This window comes from Macaca thibetana, chromosome 15 (genome assembly GCF_024542745.1).
Source record: "Macaca thibetana thibetana isolate TM-01 chromosome 15, ASM2454274v1, whole genome shotgun sequence".
Lineage (NCBI taxonomy): Eukaryota > Metazoa > Chordata > Mammalia > Primates > Cercopithecidae > Macaca > Macaca thibetana.
In genome coordinates this window covers 6785073-6801331 of record NC_065592.1, presented here as the reverse complement: position 1 = coordinate 6801331, position 16259 = coordinate 6785073, and the positions used below count along the sequence as shown (strand labels likewise).

Here is a 16259-nt window from a genome sequence, read left to right as displayed (position 1 = left end):
ATTGCAGCCTGGGTGACAGAGTGAGACTCCATCACAAACAAACAAACAAACAAGGTGTAGTAAGTTAATAGGTGCTTCTGACTGCAGAGGACTTAAGGCCGGATGAGAGAGACGGGGGCAGCTCCTCCACTCAGGGAGAACTCAGCTTGAGCGAGCAGCTGTGGAGCCATGGTGGGAAAGACTGTTAGCGCTCAGAGCAGAAAGCCTGGGGATTTGTATCTCTGAGAGTTGAGGCCTTGAGGGCTGCCCTACAGGAACCCTATAGGATGTGCCATTGAACACTCAGCCTTGGGATGCTGCTGAGTTTTGGTCTCTTGGAGATTCTCAGTGTCTATGGCACACTAAAGGCTCTCGTAACTCCTGCAACAGACACTTGTTTGGCTTTGGTTATTCCGCTATGTCCCTTTTCTATGAAACATATTTCCTCCCACCCATGGTCCACACTCAGGAAGCACTTTCTGAACTTCTTTACACCAAGGCTCTCAAGGTTCCTGGGTGGCTGTGCATCCTCAGGTTGTTCTAATGCGCAGCCACGTGTGAGGACACTGGAATACTGTGTGATGCCGTGTGTGGGGACAGGAGCCATACATCTGTCACAAGCATGGCTGCACGTGCTCATGGGCAGGCTACGGAAGGAAACAAGAGCGGGGCTGGGGGCTGGGGAAGGAGAACCTGTGTTCTTCACCTGAGCCCTTCTGTTCTGTTTAAACTGTATTATAAGAAGCATTACGTATTATATTATATATATGTATTGTACATTATGTATTACAAGAACCTTAAGTAAAACCGAAGTACAAATGTCTCTGTTAGAAACCCCTAAATTAGGATTTCTCTGCCGGAGCCTGAGAGATCTTCCCCAGAGCAATGGAGGCAAACCCAGGCGGGGCTGGGGGCCTGGAGGGGCTGCTACTCACAGGTACGGGATGCACGGCGGTTCCACCTCCGAGAGGGCGGCCCGGTAGGCTCGGAAGGAGGATGAGCTGTCAATCAGCGTGCAGTACTCGGCCAGGCCCTGGCAGGACAGGAAGAACAGGACAGGACAGGACAGGTGTGAGCGAGTGCTGGGGCAGTGCTGGGACAGAGCCCTGGTCCTCCTCACTAACTGGAGGGTCAACCACCCTCTGCCCACCTCCACAGGTCCCACCACGTGCAAACATCCAGCCAGGTGTGGGTGCTGGCCCTGGCCAGCAGGGATTCTGTCCTTTTCAACGAGTGTCAGCCCAACCCCTGGTCACAGGGGGACTTCAGGCCGTTCTGTGGAGAAACACCCCGAGGCACTCATTGTGCCTGGGCAGCCAGCGCCTACGTGTGTACGACGTCCCGGAAGATGGGCTCCTGCCAGCCAGAGGAGCTTCCCAGGCACACACTGAGTGGCGTCACTCCTGGCTCGGAGCTGCCTTTGCTCTGCCCTGCACTCAGGGAGGACCAACTAGAGACAGCATGTGACCTCGCCCTCCTCAGGGCTGGGAGGCTTCTCTCCTGCAGGGGCGGGGGGCTCCCGCCTAGGAGAGTCAGCCAGCCCTGCCCCACTCAGAAGGCCCCTCTCCTGCCTCTTCTCCTGTTAGGTGCCTCTCCCTGCAGCGCTGCCTCCTCAGGAGCCCTCTTGCAGAGAGGCCGTGTGAATTTCCCACCTCTCCCCATACACTAGCTTACAACCATCCCTGAACATGGGCTTGAACAAGACGACCCTGGGTGGCCTGGCTGACACCCGGGTCTCTGACATGACCCCTGGGTCCCTGACATGACCTCTGGGTGGTCTGGTCACACTTGGATCCCTGACATGATCCCTGGGTGGCCTGGCTGACACTCAAAGCTATGGGTTTTGCCCCCATTTGCAATATTTCCCTACACAGGATAAAGGCCCAACTCCTCACCAGGCTCCTGAGGCTCTCATGACCTAGAGCTGGTCCTCTTCTCCGAGGATGTGGCCCCCTGGCCTCCTCCTGTCCCTGGAGGTGCCAATCCCCACCTGCTCCCGGTTGTGCACTCCTTTGTCCCCTTTGATTCTCTTCCCTTCCCAGGAAACTCCTCCTCCTCTACAGGTGGTAGCATGAGTGACACTTCCTCTGGGCTGGCTGGCTGCCCACCCTTCTCTTCTTTTAGCGCTTATCCAGCAGAAACCCACCCAACATTATGCTGGGCTGTTCACAGTGCGTCCCCAGCACCTACCGCAGCGCCCGGCCTGAAGCAGACCCTTCAGAAGAACGGGCTGAGGAAGGGCAGGGGAGATGGGAACCCAGGGATGGGCCTGCTGGGTGGCAGCAGAACACCAGGACGTGACCACCCCGGAACCAACCTTGAAGCTCCCTGGGGCCTGAAGACTGGCGATCAGAGACAGGAAGGTGGGAGGGCAGCTGTCCTGGCCACACAGCATGTCGGTGGCAGAGCAGGGGCCTAGGCCCAGCCTTTGCTTCAGTGGGAGCACTTTCTGCCACAGCTGGTTGTCTGAGGGCTGCATGGCCCCCTTTACCAGGCATCCTCCCACCCACACCCCAAGGCCGCTCACCTCTGAGGTCTGCTTCTGCCACTCCAGCCTGCGGATGGGCGCCGAGTCCAGGGCAGAGAGGATGGCCAAGTAGGAGTTGAAGTTATTCAGCTTCCGCAAGTGCTGCCGAGAGAGGGGCGGCGCCGTGAGGCAGGAGGGCAGGCGGGTCCCGGGCTCCCCAGGCAGGGACTGATGGTGGGGGCCTGGGGAGGACTTGGCCACCATTACCTTCATGATCTTGATGAACTTTAAGAGCAGCCGTTCCCTGTCCTGGGCCTTTTCCTGTAACATGATTATGGACCGGACCCTGCATGGACCAAGGGAAAAAGAAACAGCTGAGCTGACTGGTCCCTGTAGGCCCCAGGGGTCCTGGTGGAGACAGGACCTGTACGACCCCCATGCCAGTGGTCACCAGCCCACCCATACTGAGTGCGTGCAGCCTGCCCCAGGCATAGCCTACTTTCTGCTCTCCAGGAGCTCACAGCATCCTGGGACAGAGGGAAGACACCACAAGGAAATCTGGTGACAATAAATCTGGTGACCATAAGGAAATCTGGTAAAGGCCCAAAGGGGGCTTCGAATCTGCAGGTGGAGCATGGAAGGATCAAAGCAGAGCCTTTCCTGGCAAGCATGGACCCCGAGTACCGGGGGGCTGGGCAGGTTCCTTGTGCGGCGCAGGACTGGCTCGGGGAGACCCGCTAGCATGTGACGTAAGAAGTCATTTTTGGCAGCCACGAGGGAAGGAACTTCTGAGAACCTTAGTAGCAACCAAAGCCGAGACCAAAGCCACAGGCCAGTCTCATCTGTGGGATAAACGCAGCAGGGGTGTCCTGCTAGCCTCAGTTTCCTGTGGTTCACAGGGGCCACTACCAGGGTCACTTAGAGGAGGTGCCACACTTTGCACTGCTGCTTTTTTTTTTTATTTTTAAAGAGACAGGGTCTTGATCTGTCACCCAGTGCTGTGAGTATATCTCACTGTAGTCTTGAACTCCTGGGTTCAACTGATCCTCCTGCCCCAGCTTCCGGAGTAGCTGGGACTATAGGTATGTACCACTGCACCTGGCTAATTTTAATTTTTTGTAGAGATGGGGGTCTCTCTATCTTGTCCAGGCTGGTCTCAAACTCCTACGCTCAAGTGATCCTCCTGCCTTGGCCTCCCAAAGTCCTGGGATTATAGGTGTGAGCCACTGCGCTTGCACCTCTGTGCAGCCAGGCCCTGTGGAGCGTGCCCCCACCCAAGCTTCCTGCACCCAGCCAGAGGCTGCTGTCAGAAGCCAGGCTTGGGGCCTTGTGTGCAGCTTCCGTCTGCCTTAGAAACCACATCCTGTTGGGCAAAACCCTACGCTGGACTGCCATGGCTAAACATGCTTTCCCCAGGACAGAGAGCTTCTGTGGGGAGGATGGCAGGAAAAGGGGAGATGATCTCGGGGCCTTTAAAACACATCAGACATTCTCCTGGAGGCAGCAGTGGGCAGTGGGGCTGGCACAGCAGTGGGCAGTGGGGGGGGGGCGCACAGCTGCTGGGCTCTGGGCGGGGCCCTGCCTGATACTGAGCTGCTGTGGGGGCTTTGTCGCCTCTTGAAGAGACAAGAGCTCTGCTTTATAAACACACTACTGGGATTCATTTTGCTTTAAGAATTAAAGACTAGGCCGGGCGCAGTGGCTCACACCTGTAATCCCAGCACTTTGGGAGGCCGAGACGGGCAGATCACAAGGTCAAGAGATCAAGACCATCCTGGTTAACATGGTGAAACGCCGTCTCTACTAAACAATACAAAAAACTAGCTGGGCGAGGTGGCGGGCGCCTGTAGTCCCAGCTACTCGGGAGACTGAGGCAGGAGAATGGTGTAAACCCGGGAGGCGGAGCGTGCAGTGAGCTGAGATCACGCCACTGCACTCCAGCCTGGGCAACAGAGCGAGACTCCGTCTCAAAAACACACACACACACACACACACACACACACACACACACACACGCAATTAAAGACTAAATACAAACATTATTGTTATAGAGCCCACTCCTGTGCTAACTGTTTTGTCAGGCAGAGTCCGTGTGAGCGTCAGCCTGAGATCGCCTGGCAGTGACAGGGCAGGAGGGCAAACTCGACGCCCTTCCCAACACCACCTATGGCAGACATTGCTCCTCGACCCTGGCACTCTTCCCCGCTGAGCCTCCTCGACCAGGTGGCCACTTCCAGCAAGCCCCGTCCTGTCCCTGCCCTTGTCCTCTGCCTGCCCCGTCCTCTGTCTACCATTCGTGGTCAATGCTCGCGGGGCCCCCGGGAGCTTAGAGGAATGAAAGAGGTAGCTCCTTCTCCTACCATTCGAGCTCCCTGTAAAGGAAAACGCAGAGCCCACCCAGACGTGCCACCATCCAGAGCAACAGGGCTTGGCGCTGGGCCCCTCACCAGTAGGACATGTTGTTGAAGTGCTCCGTGAACTGGGTCAAGTTGGGGCTCTTTTCCTCATTCTGCTCTTTTGCCCAAAGCAAAACCTCAGGAATCTGCAAAAGGAAAGAAGGCAGATGGAGGTGGAGCCCCCGGCTTTCCCGTGATGGGGTTTCTTTCATTCAGGGACAACCAGTGTGGCTCCCCATGGCAGGAGCAGCCTGTACCTCTATTTTATAGAAGAGCTCAGCATCCAGCAGAGTTAGCTGCTCTGCGATCTCATGGCTGTGAAAGTCGTGCAAGGTCCCCGGCCTGGAAGACAGAGGTGTGAGAAGAGCCGTCAGGGGTGGGGAGGGCGGTGGGGAGAGGTAAGCAGGCCCGGGCTGCAGTGTCGGAGCAGGAGAGCCTCTCTGCCCAGCAGGAGCGTGGAGGATACGTGGCGGGGAAGCCCCAAAAGGCTCCCTGGGGCCCTATGGGCCTCCTGCCTCTCTCTGGGACAACACTGTCTGCCTTTCTCTCCTGCTTCTGCTGAGTGTGTCCAGCAGCTTCTGGAATCAGGAGCCTGAGTTTCCCTCGTGAGCTCATGGACAACTGAGATGCCAAGAAGGCTCACTCATGGCTGGAGCCCGCTTCCAGGTGGCCAGCAAGAACAGAGACGGTGCCAAAGAAACGAAGGCTATGCACTCACCGGAAGGAGCCCACTACTCAACAGACATCTATAGCTGCAAATGGCACTCACCGTCGGTGTGGAGGGGGCAGGCCACAGACAGGAATCTTTACGCAGATTCTTTTTTTTTTGAGACAGAGACTCGCTTTGTCGCCCAGGTTGGACTGCAGTGGCCGGATCTCAGCTCACTGCAAGCTCCGCCTCCCCGGTTTACGCCATTCTCCTGCCTCAGCCTCCCGGGTAGCTGGGACTACAGGCACCCTCCACTACGCCTGGCTAATTTTTTGTATTTTTTAGTAGAGTCGGGGTTTCACCATGTTAGCCAGGATGGTCTTGATCTCCTGACCTCGTGATCCACCCGTCTTGGCTTCCCAAAGTGCTGGGATTACAGGCTTGAGCCACCGTGCCCGGCCTCTTTATGCAGATTCTTAGGGATGGCCAGGGTAGCCCAGAGGGCCGGGCTAGCATCAACCACTGCCAGGTTCATGCTGGGACAACCCAGAACTGACCCAAGCCCAGGGTGTGTGCACTCCTGCCCTGTCCTCTGAAGCCCCATGCCCTGCTGCCCACTTCCTAATCACAAGGGGATCACCACCCAATATGTCTCCTGGAGAAGAGGCCCAGCCCCCAGGGACCCACGGGGCTGTTCCTGAGGCACCTCATCAAAGGGCCTGCGCAGAATCAGGCTGGGGCTGTGGGGCTGGCAGGGAGGGAGGGTAAACTGAGAAAGGCACAGCTCCTGGGGAAGAGGCGGGGCTGGAGAGGTGGGCTCCTCACCTGGCTGCTACCCCCCGGGCCGCCAGGGGCTGGCCAGAGGTGGCACACCTGAGCAGCTTCTTCTGGTCCACCTTGTCCAGGATGTTCTTCCGGAGCACGCGGGCCAGGCTCAGCTCCCCGTTGCACACCAGGCGGAAGACCAGTTCCATCAGCAGCTTCAGGATCTCTTCTGTCAATTCCACCAGGCTGAAGGACCAAAGAGCGCAAGGTGAGGAGCAGGAACACAAGGCCCAGGCAGACTCTGGCTTTGCCTTGGGATACACAAAGGGCACGGGGCCATGACTGGCACAGAGCTGGCTGGGAAACTTCTCATGGGAAGAGAGCAGGAGACGAGAGCCTGGGATGGCTGCCTGTGTTCTTGGAGGTGTTGGGATGGTCATAGCACCTGCCATACACGCAACAGCCATCTGTTGGCACTGGACAAGCGCCAGGGACTCTGCTGGGGCCTGGTCTGCAGGGACAAGTCCCACACAAATCCCGCCCTGGGGAGCTGCTGCTCCCATTGGGCGATGAGACACCAAGACTTCCTGACCTCTCAGACTAGATGCCTGAGGGATGCTCCCCAACTTGCCCTGCTGAGAGCTGTCCACGCGTGGCCATTTCCCAGCCGCACAGCCACTGACCACGGTCATCTCCCCCAGCAGGAGGAAGACAGTCCGCCTGACGGAGATTTGTCAGCGGAACCGATATGGCAAGTGCCATGCCGTCAGATGGCCAGCCATGGAAACACTGAGGAGTGAGGGAGAGACAGCCTCTCCCATTCCAGCCTCCACCATGGCTGGTGGCTGAGAGCATGGCCTGCTGGAGACTGGACCTAAGATACCCATGGGAGCAGGTGGGTGTGGCGGGTTCTCTCCTGAGGGTCCAGGAGAGAACCTCACCCACCTCACCCTGGCCTGCTGGGGACAGGCCATTCTCTCAAAGGACCAAGATAATGCAGGCAAGAGCCAGCTCTGCCCAGAGCCGATGGGCAGGAGAAGCAGGTGGATTGGAGCCTTTGCCTCCCCATTGGCCCCCTAGGACCCCAAGGGTGAAGCACTCACCAAAGCTCATCCACCACCCGCACCAGTACGAAGAATGTGTTCTTGCTGACGCGCTTCTTGAATGTGTCAGCGAAGGGAGAGAATTTCTCGTATGTGGAGCATGGGTTAAAGAAATAGCCACGTGGCCGGCCGGGGGTGGTGGGAGTGGAGGACTGACTCCTGGGGACTACTTGCTGAGCGCTCACAATGTGCCCGTCTCCCTGCGTGTAAAGCACTGGCATCCAGAAACGAGGGCATGGGACTAGCGCAGAGCAACAACTGCAAAGCCAGGATTTGAGCACAGGCATCTGACCCCAGGGATGCCCCCGGCTGCTGTCCTCTCCTGCCTGCCATGCCATCTCTGCTGCACTGTCCAGGCCTGCCTTTCTGTCGGGTTCACCCTGAGGTGCCCGTGAGACTACAGACATGTAGAGAGTGCCTTGCTGAACCTTAGGTAGAGAACGGTGGGCCTAAACCAAACACCCTTAAAACCCCAGGTCGCTGGGCAAGCATGTAGGCCAGAACTGTCTCCTTCCAGTCTTTCTGTGAGTTTCCATCCTGAGGCTGCCTCCCTGGGCTCTGCAGGGGAGCTCTCGCCTCCGTGACACTGGGCCGGGTCTCTCTTCCCAGAGCTGCAGCACGCTCCAAATTGGCTGTCTCCAGGGCAGCCCTTCTAGCACCCGACCAGCTCTGGCTCATGCCCTGAGGTTGGGCTCTGCTTTGCGGTCAGGGTTTCCTGCCCGGCTGTTGTGCTTGCCATCAACTCTCCAGACCTCTCCGATACCCTCCTGCTCTCTCTCTAGCGATCCTGGACCTTCCAAGTCATGGGGCTCAGGACAGAGCAACGTAGCAGGGACGATGGCTTGGTCCATAGCACAGGGGTCGCCAGCCAATCAGGCCTAGACCTTGATGCTGCACCATTTCCATGATGGCTGAGCCAGGCAGAGGCGGAGAGCCTGGGCGCTGGCGGCAGGGGGGCAAGTGGCGTGTGGCTGCTTTCCCACCAAGCAGCCACATGGGTCAGGTCCTTCATGTCTCTGAGCCTCGGTTTCCTCAATTACACAATAGGAAATTATAGAGCAGTGGCCCCATGTATAATACAGTAATTTTACACACACCCACACACGTATTAAAAAATGGTCATAGAGCTAGGTGAAAGCACACATGTAAAGCACATCTCGCCTGACCAGCAAGCCCTCGACACGTGTGAGTGACAGCCATTCACTGAGCCAGGCCTGTGAACAGGCACTCTGAGTGACAGAACTTGCCAGGGACCCGAGACTCCGCCAGTGGAAGATGTCCACGTGTGTCTTGATAGATTCGGAATTCTAAAGGTCACCACGAGGGGAGAACGGGAGGCCAGGAGGTCTGCAGGAGACCCCGAGTGGAGCAGTGAAGGCTCAGGGCATACAGGAAGGGGTGAGGGCGCTGGTGGACTCAGGACTTCCTACCCCAGGTGGTGGCGGCTGCCCAGCAGATGGCAGCCGTGGGCTATGTGCTAAGAGGTGGCTGAGGAGCAGCTGACCCAGCCTGCCCTCCTGGAGCAGCAGCTGCAGGTCAGCCTCGTAGGGTGGGCAGGTTCGGACTTGAAGAAGCAACGGGTCACACAAGTGGGTCCTTCCAAGCCCCTGGGGTCCTTCTCAGCCACTACTGCAGAGGGTGACATTTACTGAGGGTGGGCCCGTGAGGTAGATCTGGGGACAGGAGCCCATTCCAGTTGTGGATGTGGCAGTCGCAGAGTCCGCTGCGGGGGAGGTGACTGTGCTGACCCCTGAGCTTTCTATTTGGGTCTTGGTGTCCATCGTGCCCAATGTCCTGGGGCTCAGCTCTGAGAAGCTGCCAGAGCCGACCATGGGGGTCTCTGCAGGGGCGTCTGCAGGACCGGCACACTCGCTCCCTCCCAGTCCGCGGCATGTCTAATTCTTCTTTAGAATCATCCAATGACCACAACTGCCACCAGGCACACATTCCCAGACTGCGTTCCAGCCTCTTCACATCATTTCACTCGACCCTTTAAGAGATGAGGAGCTTGCCCGAGCTCAAAGCTGGAATGCAGGAGGGTAGAGGTGGGAACCTCGGTCCGTGGGGCTCCTGTGTCCCCAACTTCAATCACACTGCCACCCAACATGCTGCTCAGCTTCCCCCACGAGGGCCGAGGGGCAAGAGGGCCCCTCTCTCTCTGAAATGCCCATGGCGCAGGGGCCGTGGGTCAGGCGGGAAAGGATATCTGTACTGCAGCTTCTTGATGAGCTCCTCTGGGGAGATGAAGGTCCTGTAGGTGGTCAGGAAGGCCTCGCAGTACAACACCAAATCTAGAGGGAAAAGCAACACAAGCTGCTTGTCAGGGTGCAGAGGGCTGAGGGTGGGAGCTGCGGTGGATTTGAGTCCTTGCTCTGAGAGAGGCAGGGGAGACGGCATGGGGGAGTGGGACGGGCGAGGGAGCCAAGGGCCTGGGAACCCCCTCTGGTGCCTCCGCCTGCATGTCCCAGAGAAGTCACACGTCCTCTCTGTCCATCTCTCAAAGGAAATGGCAGATCAGAGAGGGAAAACAGGAATGGGTTTTATCTCATGGGCACTTTCTACTGACGATGGTGCTGCCTGGAGAACCGTGCTGTGGGAGCTGAGGCCAGCTCTGGTCCCAGTGGAAGAGGGCACTTAGGCTGATGAGTGATGCCTGCCCTAGGCATCAAAACCCGGAGGCACGCCTGTTCCAGGTAGGAGCCAGCTCTGGATTAGACTCTGAGAGGCTCTGCCTGTCTGAGTCTAATGCTTCAGAGGGTCTTAGCCATCATGGGCACAAAGGAAATAATTCAAACTTGTCAGCAGGATCCTGAAACGAAATCTTAGGCAGTACTTTTATTTTTAAATTATTATTATTATTATTATTGTTATTTTTGAGACAGGGTCTCACTATACCGCCCAGGCTGGAGTGCAGTGGTGCGATCTTGGTTCACTGCAACCTCTGCCTCCTGGGTTCAAGTGATTCTCCTGCCTCAAGCTTCCCGAGTACCTGGGACCACAGGCACGCACCACCACACCTGGCAATTTTTGTATTTTTAGTAGCGGCAAGGTTTCACCATGTTGGCCAGTCTAGTCTCAAACTCCTGGCCTCAAGTGGCCTCCCCAAAGTGCTGGGATTATAGGTGTGAGCCACTGTGCCCAGCCAGTACTTTTAGATGGTAGGGTCCAACCCAAAAATCTGGGGAAATTTCACGTTTTGAGTCCTAAGGGATAGGCTGAAGAGGCACAGCCTGGGCCGGGTACCGAGGAGGGGCGTGGTGCCAGCCACTGGGCAGATGTGGGCTGGCAGCTCCACCCTTCACTTCTCCACGCCTGCCTCCTCTAAGAGGAGGCTGGTACCAGCCAGGGACTCCCAGACTTCCCAGAATTACAACAGCCTTATTTATTTGCTGTGGTGACACCTTCTCAACTGTGCTGTCTCTAGTATTACAGAAAAAAGTGGAATTTTAAAACGTAGGACACTGCCTGAGCCAACAGGTGGCCACACTCACTCCCTGCAGCCATCCCCCATGGCTGCTGAGGTGTGAGACCCAAGGAGGCTCCGCAGCCGTGCTCCTCACTGTGAGGCTGGGCGCACACATGCACGTCTTAAATCTTGTGCTCTGGGCACAGACCACCTGCTCCCACCTTCTCACTCATTGCCGAGCTGCTGGGTAGAGGAACCTTGAGGAACCAATGTCTCCAGCTGAGCCGTGCTGACTTGGCTCCTGCCCCCACCCTTGCTCCATCCCCTCCTGCATCAAACAAGAGAGGAAAACCCATGCCTGCTCTTACACTGGAGGCTGCATGGGGTGGGGCCGGCAGGTGAGGGAGGCTCTGGGCTGGGAACCACAGCAGGACCCATGTGCACCGTGCTCGGGCTCATTCCTGGGCCCCCACACCCACCAAGTTCACTGTCAAGCTTGGATTTTTGTTCAAAGAGTGCTTCAGGAAGGAAGCAGAGATGGCCAGCATAGACCCACACCTGCTTCTAGAAGAATGGGCCCAAGTCAACTGGCCTTTGCGGGTGCATCATTGCCAGTAGCCATGGCGACTTCGTGGGACTCGCTGGTGAGCACTGGGCCACGCTCTGAACATACGCCACATCCTTCAGTGCCCAGAGCAATCCCACAAGGACAGAGAGGCCTGTTACCCCACCGAGGGAGGAGGAGCCCAGGCACGAGGCCACACCACCACACCGGGTCTGCGCCCATGTCTGCCCAATTTCAGAGCCCTCCCTCCTCTGCTGTGCCCTGGATTACGGCAGATGGGACAGCACCTGGCTTCTGGGACGGGCAGTGCCGTGCCACTCCTCTAGTGATCACAGGACTCTCGGTGTGGCCCTGAGCACTCTGTGCACCCTAGCTCACCTGGTCTTCGTGACAGCCCTAAAAGGCCCCAAAACCGTCCTTCATTTTCCTCCCAAGGAATTGGAAGCTCTGGGGCTAAGTGACAGGCCTGGCACACAGTTGCCAAGGGATAGACAGGATCTAAGCTGAGGCCTGAGGCCAAGGCTGACCTGACCTTCTCCCACGCAGGTCCTGACACCTAAGAGCAGAGCCGCACAACCACAAAGCACCCCCACGTGGCCTCTCCCTGCCAAGTGCTGCTCGGCAGGCTGGGGTCCACAGCTGAGCCATGGGGCTCCCAGCCGCTCGTGCTGCTGGTGCAGTCTATGGCTTGCAGGAAGCACCTGCCCAAGGAGCTTGCTTTGTTACCTGCCACAAGGTGCTTCACCCTCCCAGTGGAGCCATGGCTTCTGCCTCAGTAATACTTTCCTAGGTACAACCTTGGTTCTGGGGAGCCTCCAACCCTCCTGCTAATAACATCAGGCAAAGGCTCCCACCGGCACAGAGCCTCCTCTCAGCAGGTCCAGCTAGCAAAAGCCAGAAGCCTCTTGGCTGTCCTGTCTCGGGGCCCCCTCCAGCCTTGGCCACAGCTGGCTGTACCCAACAGGACAGTGGAGTTCACCCTTTGGAGCCGAGGTCTGAAGCCAGCTCCCATTTCAGCCCCTCACTGTGGACAAAAAGGAAATGAAAGTCACTCCTGTGCCTGGCTGAGGATGGAGCCCCACTGTGTCAGGCAGGGAGGGGATTCACTGCAGAGAAGCCAAGTGAGGGCTGCGCTCAGGATGGTGCTGATCACGCCCCCTGCACCACTGACGTGGGGGGCAGGTTTCACACTCCCTCACGTAATCCGCATAACGATGGGCACCGTTCACCCCTTCAACAAGTGGAGTCTGGGGACTGCCCAGGGGCCCTCTGAGCCTGTCATGGCACAGCTGGGGCTAGGATGCAGCATCGCCAGGTCTGGGCCCTGCCCTGGTCAGAACAAACAAAGGGTGAGGGGACAGTGAAGGGAAGGGCGGAACAGTGGCTGCGGTGAGTTTGTGGGAGCCATCTCTTCTTTTTCTCTAATTTTCTGCAACGTAAATATTTTTTAGTACTACTTCCATAATTCAGAAATTCCCCGAGTCATTCTAGGTCACATGTTTTGGGAAACGTGTTGAGGAAACACAGGGACAGAGTCCTTTACAGAAATGAAACAGCGGGAGGCTGAGACAGGAGAATGGTGTGAACCCGGGAGGCGGAGCTTGCAGTGAGCCGAGATGCGCCACTGCGCTCCAGCCTGGGCAACAGAGCAAGACTCTGTCTCAAAAAAAAAAAAAAAAAAAAAAAAAAAAAAAAAAAAAAAAAAAAAAAAAAAAGAAATGAAACAGGCTGGGCTAGGATTTCAAGGTGGGGGCGTTTTCATTCCCTCCACAGTTTACTTTACCATTGCTCTGACATCATCTTTTAAATCATTTTTTTCAATGTAAAAAGCAAAGCAGCGTGTGGAGAGGTGGGCTGGCCGGGTGGTGCTGGCCCCTTGAGGGTAGGCAGTGAAGGGGGCTGCGGCCGCACCCCACCAGGTCACTGGCACCTCCTTTCCAGAACATGACTGGGAATGACAGCTCTTTTGCTAGCAGAGTCCACCCAACAGGGCATTTTAGGGATTAGGGGATGGTCCCTGCTTTTCCAGCCCTCTCAATCAGCACACTGAATGCGTGGTGGGGTGGGGCAGCTGTGTGCTGTGAAACTGAGGCCGCTGCTACAGAATCGAAGGTTCCTGGATGGAACAAACTTTCAAGAATGTCCTCGTGGAGTATGTGAGTGAAGTCTGGTCTAATGGTCTGGAATAACAGAGTGACTCAGCAGTCAGGAAAGGGATCAAAAGGTACCTGCATGTTATCTTAAGTGTGGTACTACTGGGTGACACGCCACCATTCAAGGCGCTGTCTGTGGTGCACCTGCTATGCGCTGAGCCCCTCAAGGACCCTGGAGGCCCTGGAGTCATTACCTTGTACCAGTGGAGGACAGACGCCACACATGCCTGGAGTTGAACATGATCTACTTGTCTCCCAAGGTGGGCTCTCCCTGCTCTGACTCAGGTGCCCCAGGACTGCTCATCAGACCTGCTCAGGGCTGGCTGCCAGAAGGGGACAGGATAGTGATGGGAGGCCGAGTGGCACCTGGGGCGGGATCAGCCCCAATCTAGTGAGCTTGCTGACACAAAGGCCGCTGCAGAGAGGGCACCCTACCTTTCCTGTCAGTCTCAGTAGCATGGACCAATAAGATGTCCCCAGATCCTCCGCGGACATCCGGCCCGTCATCACCCTGTAATGAAAACAGCCAAGGAAGGTATGAGGCAGAGTACGCCCTTCAGAGAGTCAGTTTAGGAAGAAATAGGCAGGAATGAGGTGACAAAGAAAATGCAACGCAGGGACCCCAAGTCCCCTCTCCTGTGCGCCTCGGCCCAGGAGCAGTGTGACTGCACTGCAATGCCAGGGGTGCCCTCCAGACTCGCCTTGTGCTTGGTGACAGCCACAAACTGGACTGAGTCTGGGAGCTGGATGGCCTGGGAGCTGCCCCGGCACCAAGGCACCAGGACATGTCACTGTTTTGAGCACACAACTTGGGCCAGGGGACACAGCACCATCCATCCTTCTCTGCTCACCAAACCACAAGTCAGAGGTGAAGTAGGATCCCCCCGGGGGCAAGACAGTTCCCAGTGCAGCCCAGGATGCCTGTGGAGGCAGGGGGACTATTTCCAAGCATGTTCATGTTCCCCAAAACTGCAGCAAGCTGCCCTAAATCTAAATCCATCTCCCCAGGTGGAGGTAGAAGTTACTTGCATTGACACAGGTTCTTCCATGGGGCTCTTCATTAGAGGAGAGCAAAGCATTAGAGAGATATTCAATGACATCTGATGCTGCACACCACACCTGCCTGTTAAGCAGCAAGTCTTGCTTCCATGCGGCCAAACAGAGGTCACCCAGCATACAGCCAAAAAGAGCTGTGACTAGGGCCAGGGACGGAGGTTCAGGACAAACCCCCAGGCCTGTTTCTGCCCCTGCCCCTCAATGCTCCTTGCTCTGTAACGCTGGAGGGGACAGAACCAGCCCTCTCGGCTGTGGCACGCACTCCGAGACGCGTCCACCTTTTTATTTTTGGGCTTTGGTATTTTACCTCCTGACTCCAGAGGCCTGAGATTGTCTTGGGTTTACCTCTGGGAGTGGGAGTTATGCCTTTGACCTGATTTTAAGGAAGAAATTTATGGCAAGGATCATGAAATGACACTTCTCTCTGCAGAGGAGCCCAGCTGTGCGAGTACCCCCACCAGCCCTGCCTGCGTGTGACAGTCCAAGGCACAGACACCTTCCTGGGCTGCTCCCTGCCATGGCCAGAGCCAGCGCATTCTTGCCTGGGAGTGTGCAAAGGACGGTATCTGCCCTTTTGTCTATGTGTCATCAAATCGAAGCTCCAAAATAGTTGCCTCCTCATGCGGGCCAAGGCTGCTTTATGAAGCGTTCCTTTGCACTTCCAGCACTGCATGCCAGGAGGGAGAGGCAGGGCACTCTCGGTCCAGCTTCCTCTCCACTGTCACAGGTTTGGGCCCTGTTTTCACCAACGAGGTGCTGCAGGCAAGGCACAGGACCAGGGAATCCACAGTGTCCAGGCCTGAATTTTCTTTTCTTTTTTTTTTAAGAGATGGGTCTTGCTATGTTGCCCAGGCTGGTCTTGAACTCCTGGACTCAATCCATCCCCCTGCCTTGGCCTCCCAGGGAGACACCCAGCTGGTGTCTCCCAGGCTGAAGCTACAGTAGGGCTATATTTTCAACAACAGAAAAAGTTTCCCATTAGTGAGGGCCGACCACACACAGGTTCTGTCTGCAGAGCATTTATATGGATTTCATCTCCGCACCCTCAGGAGTTGTGGCATCTTTTGCTACAGAGGCTGCAGAACTTGACCTGTGTAAGATCACTTTCTCGAAGCATCAGGAGACGGCGCACTTCTCCTGGTGTCTATCCCTCCAGAGCCCACAGCCCAGAGGCTCCCCAGCGGCATTGAAAGAGTTGGTCTCTAAGCCTCCTGGGGTTGTTCTGCTTATGACAAGATCACGGTCTCCTCAGCCCCACCTGCTCTCGGTGGGGCCAGGCTGCAAAACCCCAGCCTGGGAAGTCCTCACCTCCTGCTTGAGCGTCAGCCTGGACATAATTTCGTTGTGGTCGATGAGGGACAGCTCGTCCACTTCCTCCTCCGACTGAGCCGACTCCAGAGCATCTGGTGACTTTGGGGCCCTGAGGGGAGAAGTGGTTTGTGTTGCAAGTGTCAAACCAGCCCAGCTCCTGATGCCTGGAGGCCAAGGCAGTGCCGGCGTGCACGGCTCAAAACTGCTCCCAGAACACGCCTGCCCCGATGGCAGCTACATCGCTATGGACTGGATCCTCAGCTTTGCTACTGACTGGCTGTGTGGCCACAGGACATTCCCTGCTGCCTCCGGATGTCCCATCGGTCCACGGAAGTGATTCCGCTGGGAAAATAAAAAGGTTCCATTAAGCTGTTTGAGCGATGGTCTCAGCCACTCTCTGCCAAGGCCC

General features: G+C 56.8%; 2 protein-coding genes across 15 annotated transcripts in view; both read right to left on the bottom strand.

Annotated features, from left to right (window-relative positions):
* The window catches only part of RAPGEF1 (Rap guanine nucleotide exchange factor 1), a 159884-nt gene that overhangs the window by 4873 nt on the left and 138752 nt on the right, over positions 1-16259 (bottom strand). For all 14 annotated transcript variants that reach the window (XM_050759739.1, XM_050759731.1, XM_050759733.1 and 11 more), the window contains 10 exons: positions 15848-15959; positions 13919-13994; positions 9566-9650; positions 7360-7452; positions 6317-6502; positions 5100-5184; positions 4894-4988; positions 2714-2792; positions 2507-2608; positions 915-1012 (listed from right to left, as the gene is read on the bottom strand). In XM_050759739.1, the coding sequence (XP_050615696.1) occupies positions 915-1012; positions 2507-2608; positions 2714-2792; positions 4894-4988; positions 5100-5184; positions 6317-6502; positions 7360-7452; positions 9566-9650; positions 13919-13994; positions 15848-15959 (1011 nt within the window). The remainder of the gene's footprint in view (positions 1-914; positions 1013-2506; positions 2609-2713; positions 2793-4893; positions 4989-5099; positions 5185-6316; positions 6503-7359; positions 7453-9565; positions 9651-13918; positions 13995-15847; positions 15960-16259) is intronic.
* Positions 1-16259, bottom strand: part of UCK1 (uridine-cytidine kinase 1) — a 117309-nt gene that overhangs the window by 65364 nt on the left and 35686 nt on the right. The gene's annotated exons all lie outside the window — the stretch shown is intronic.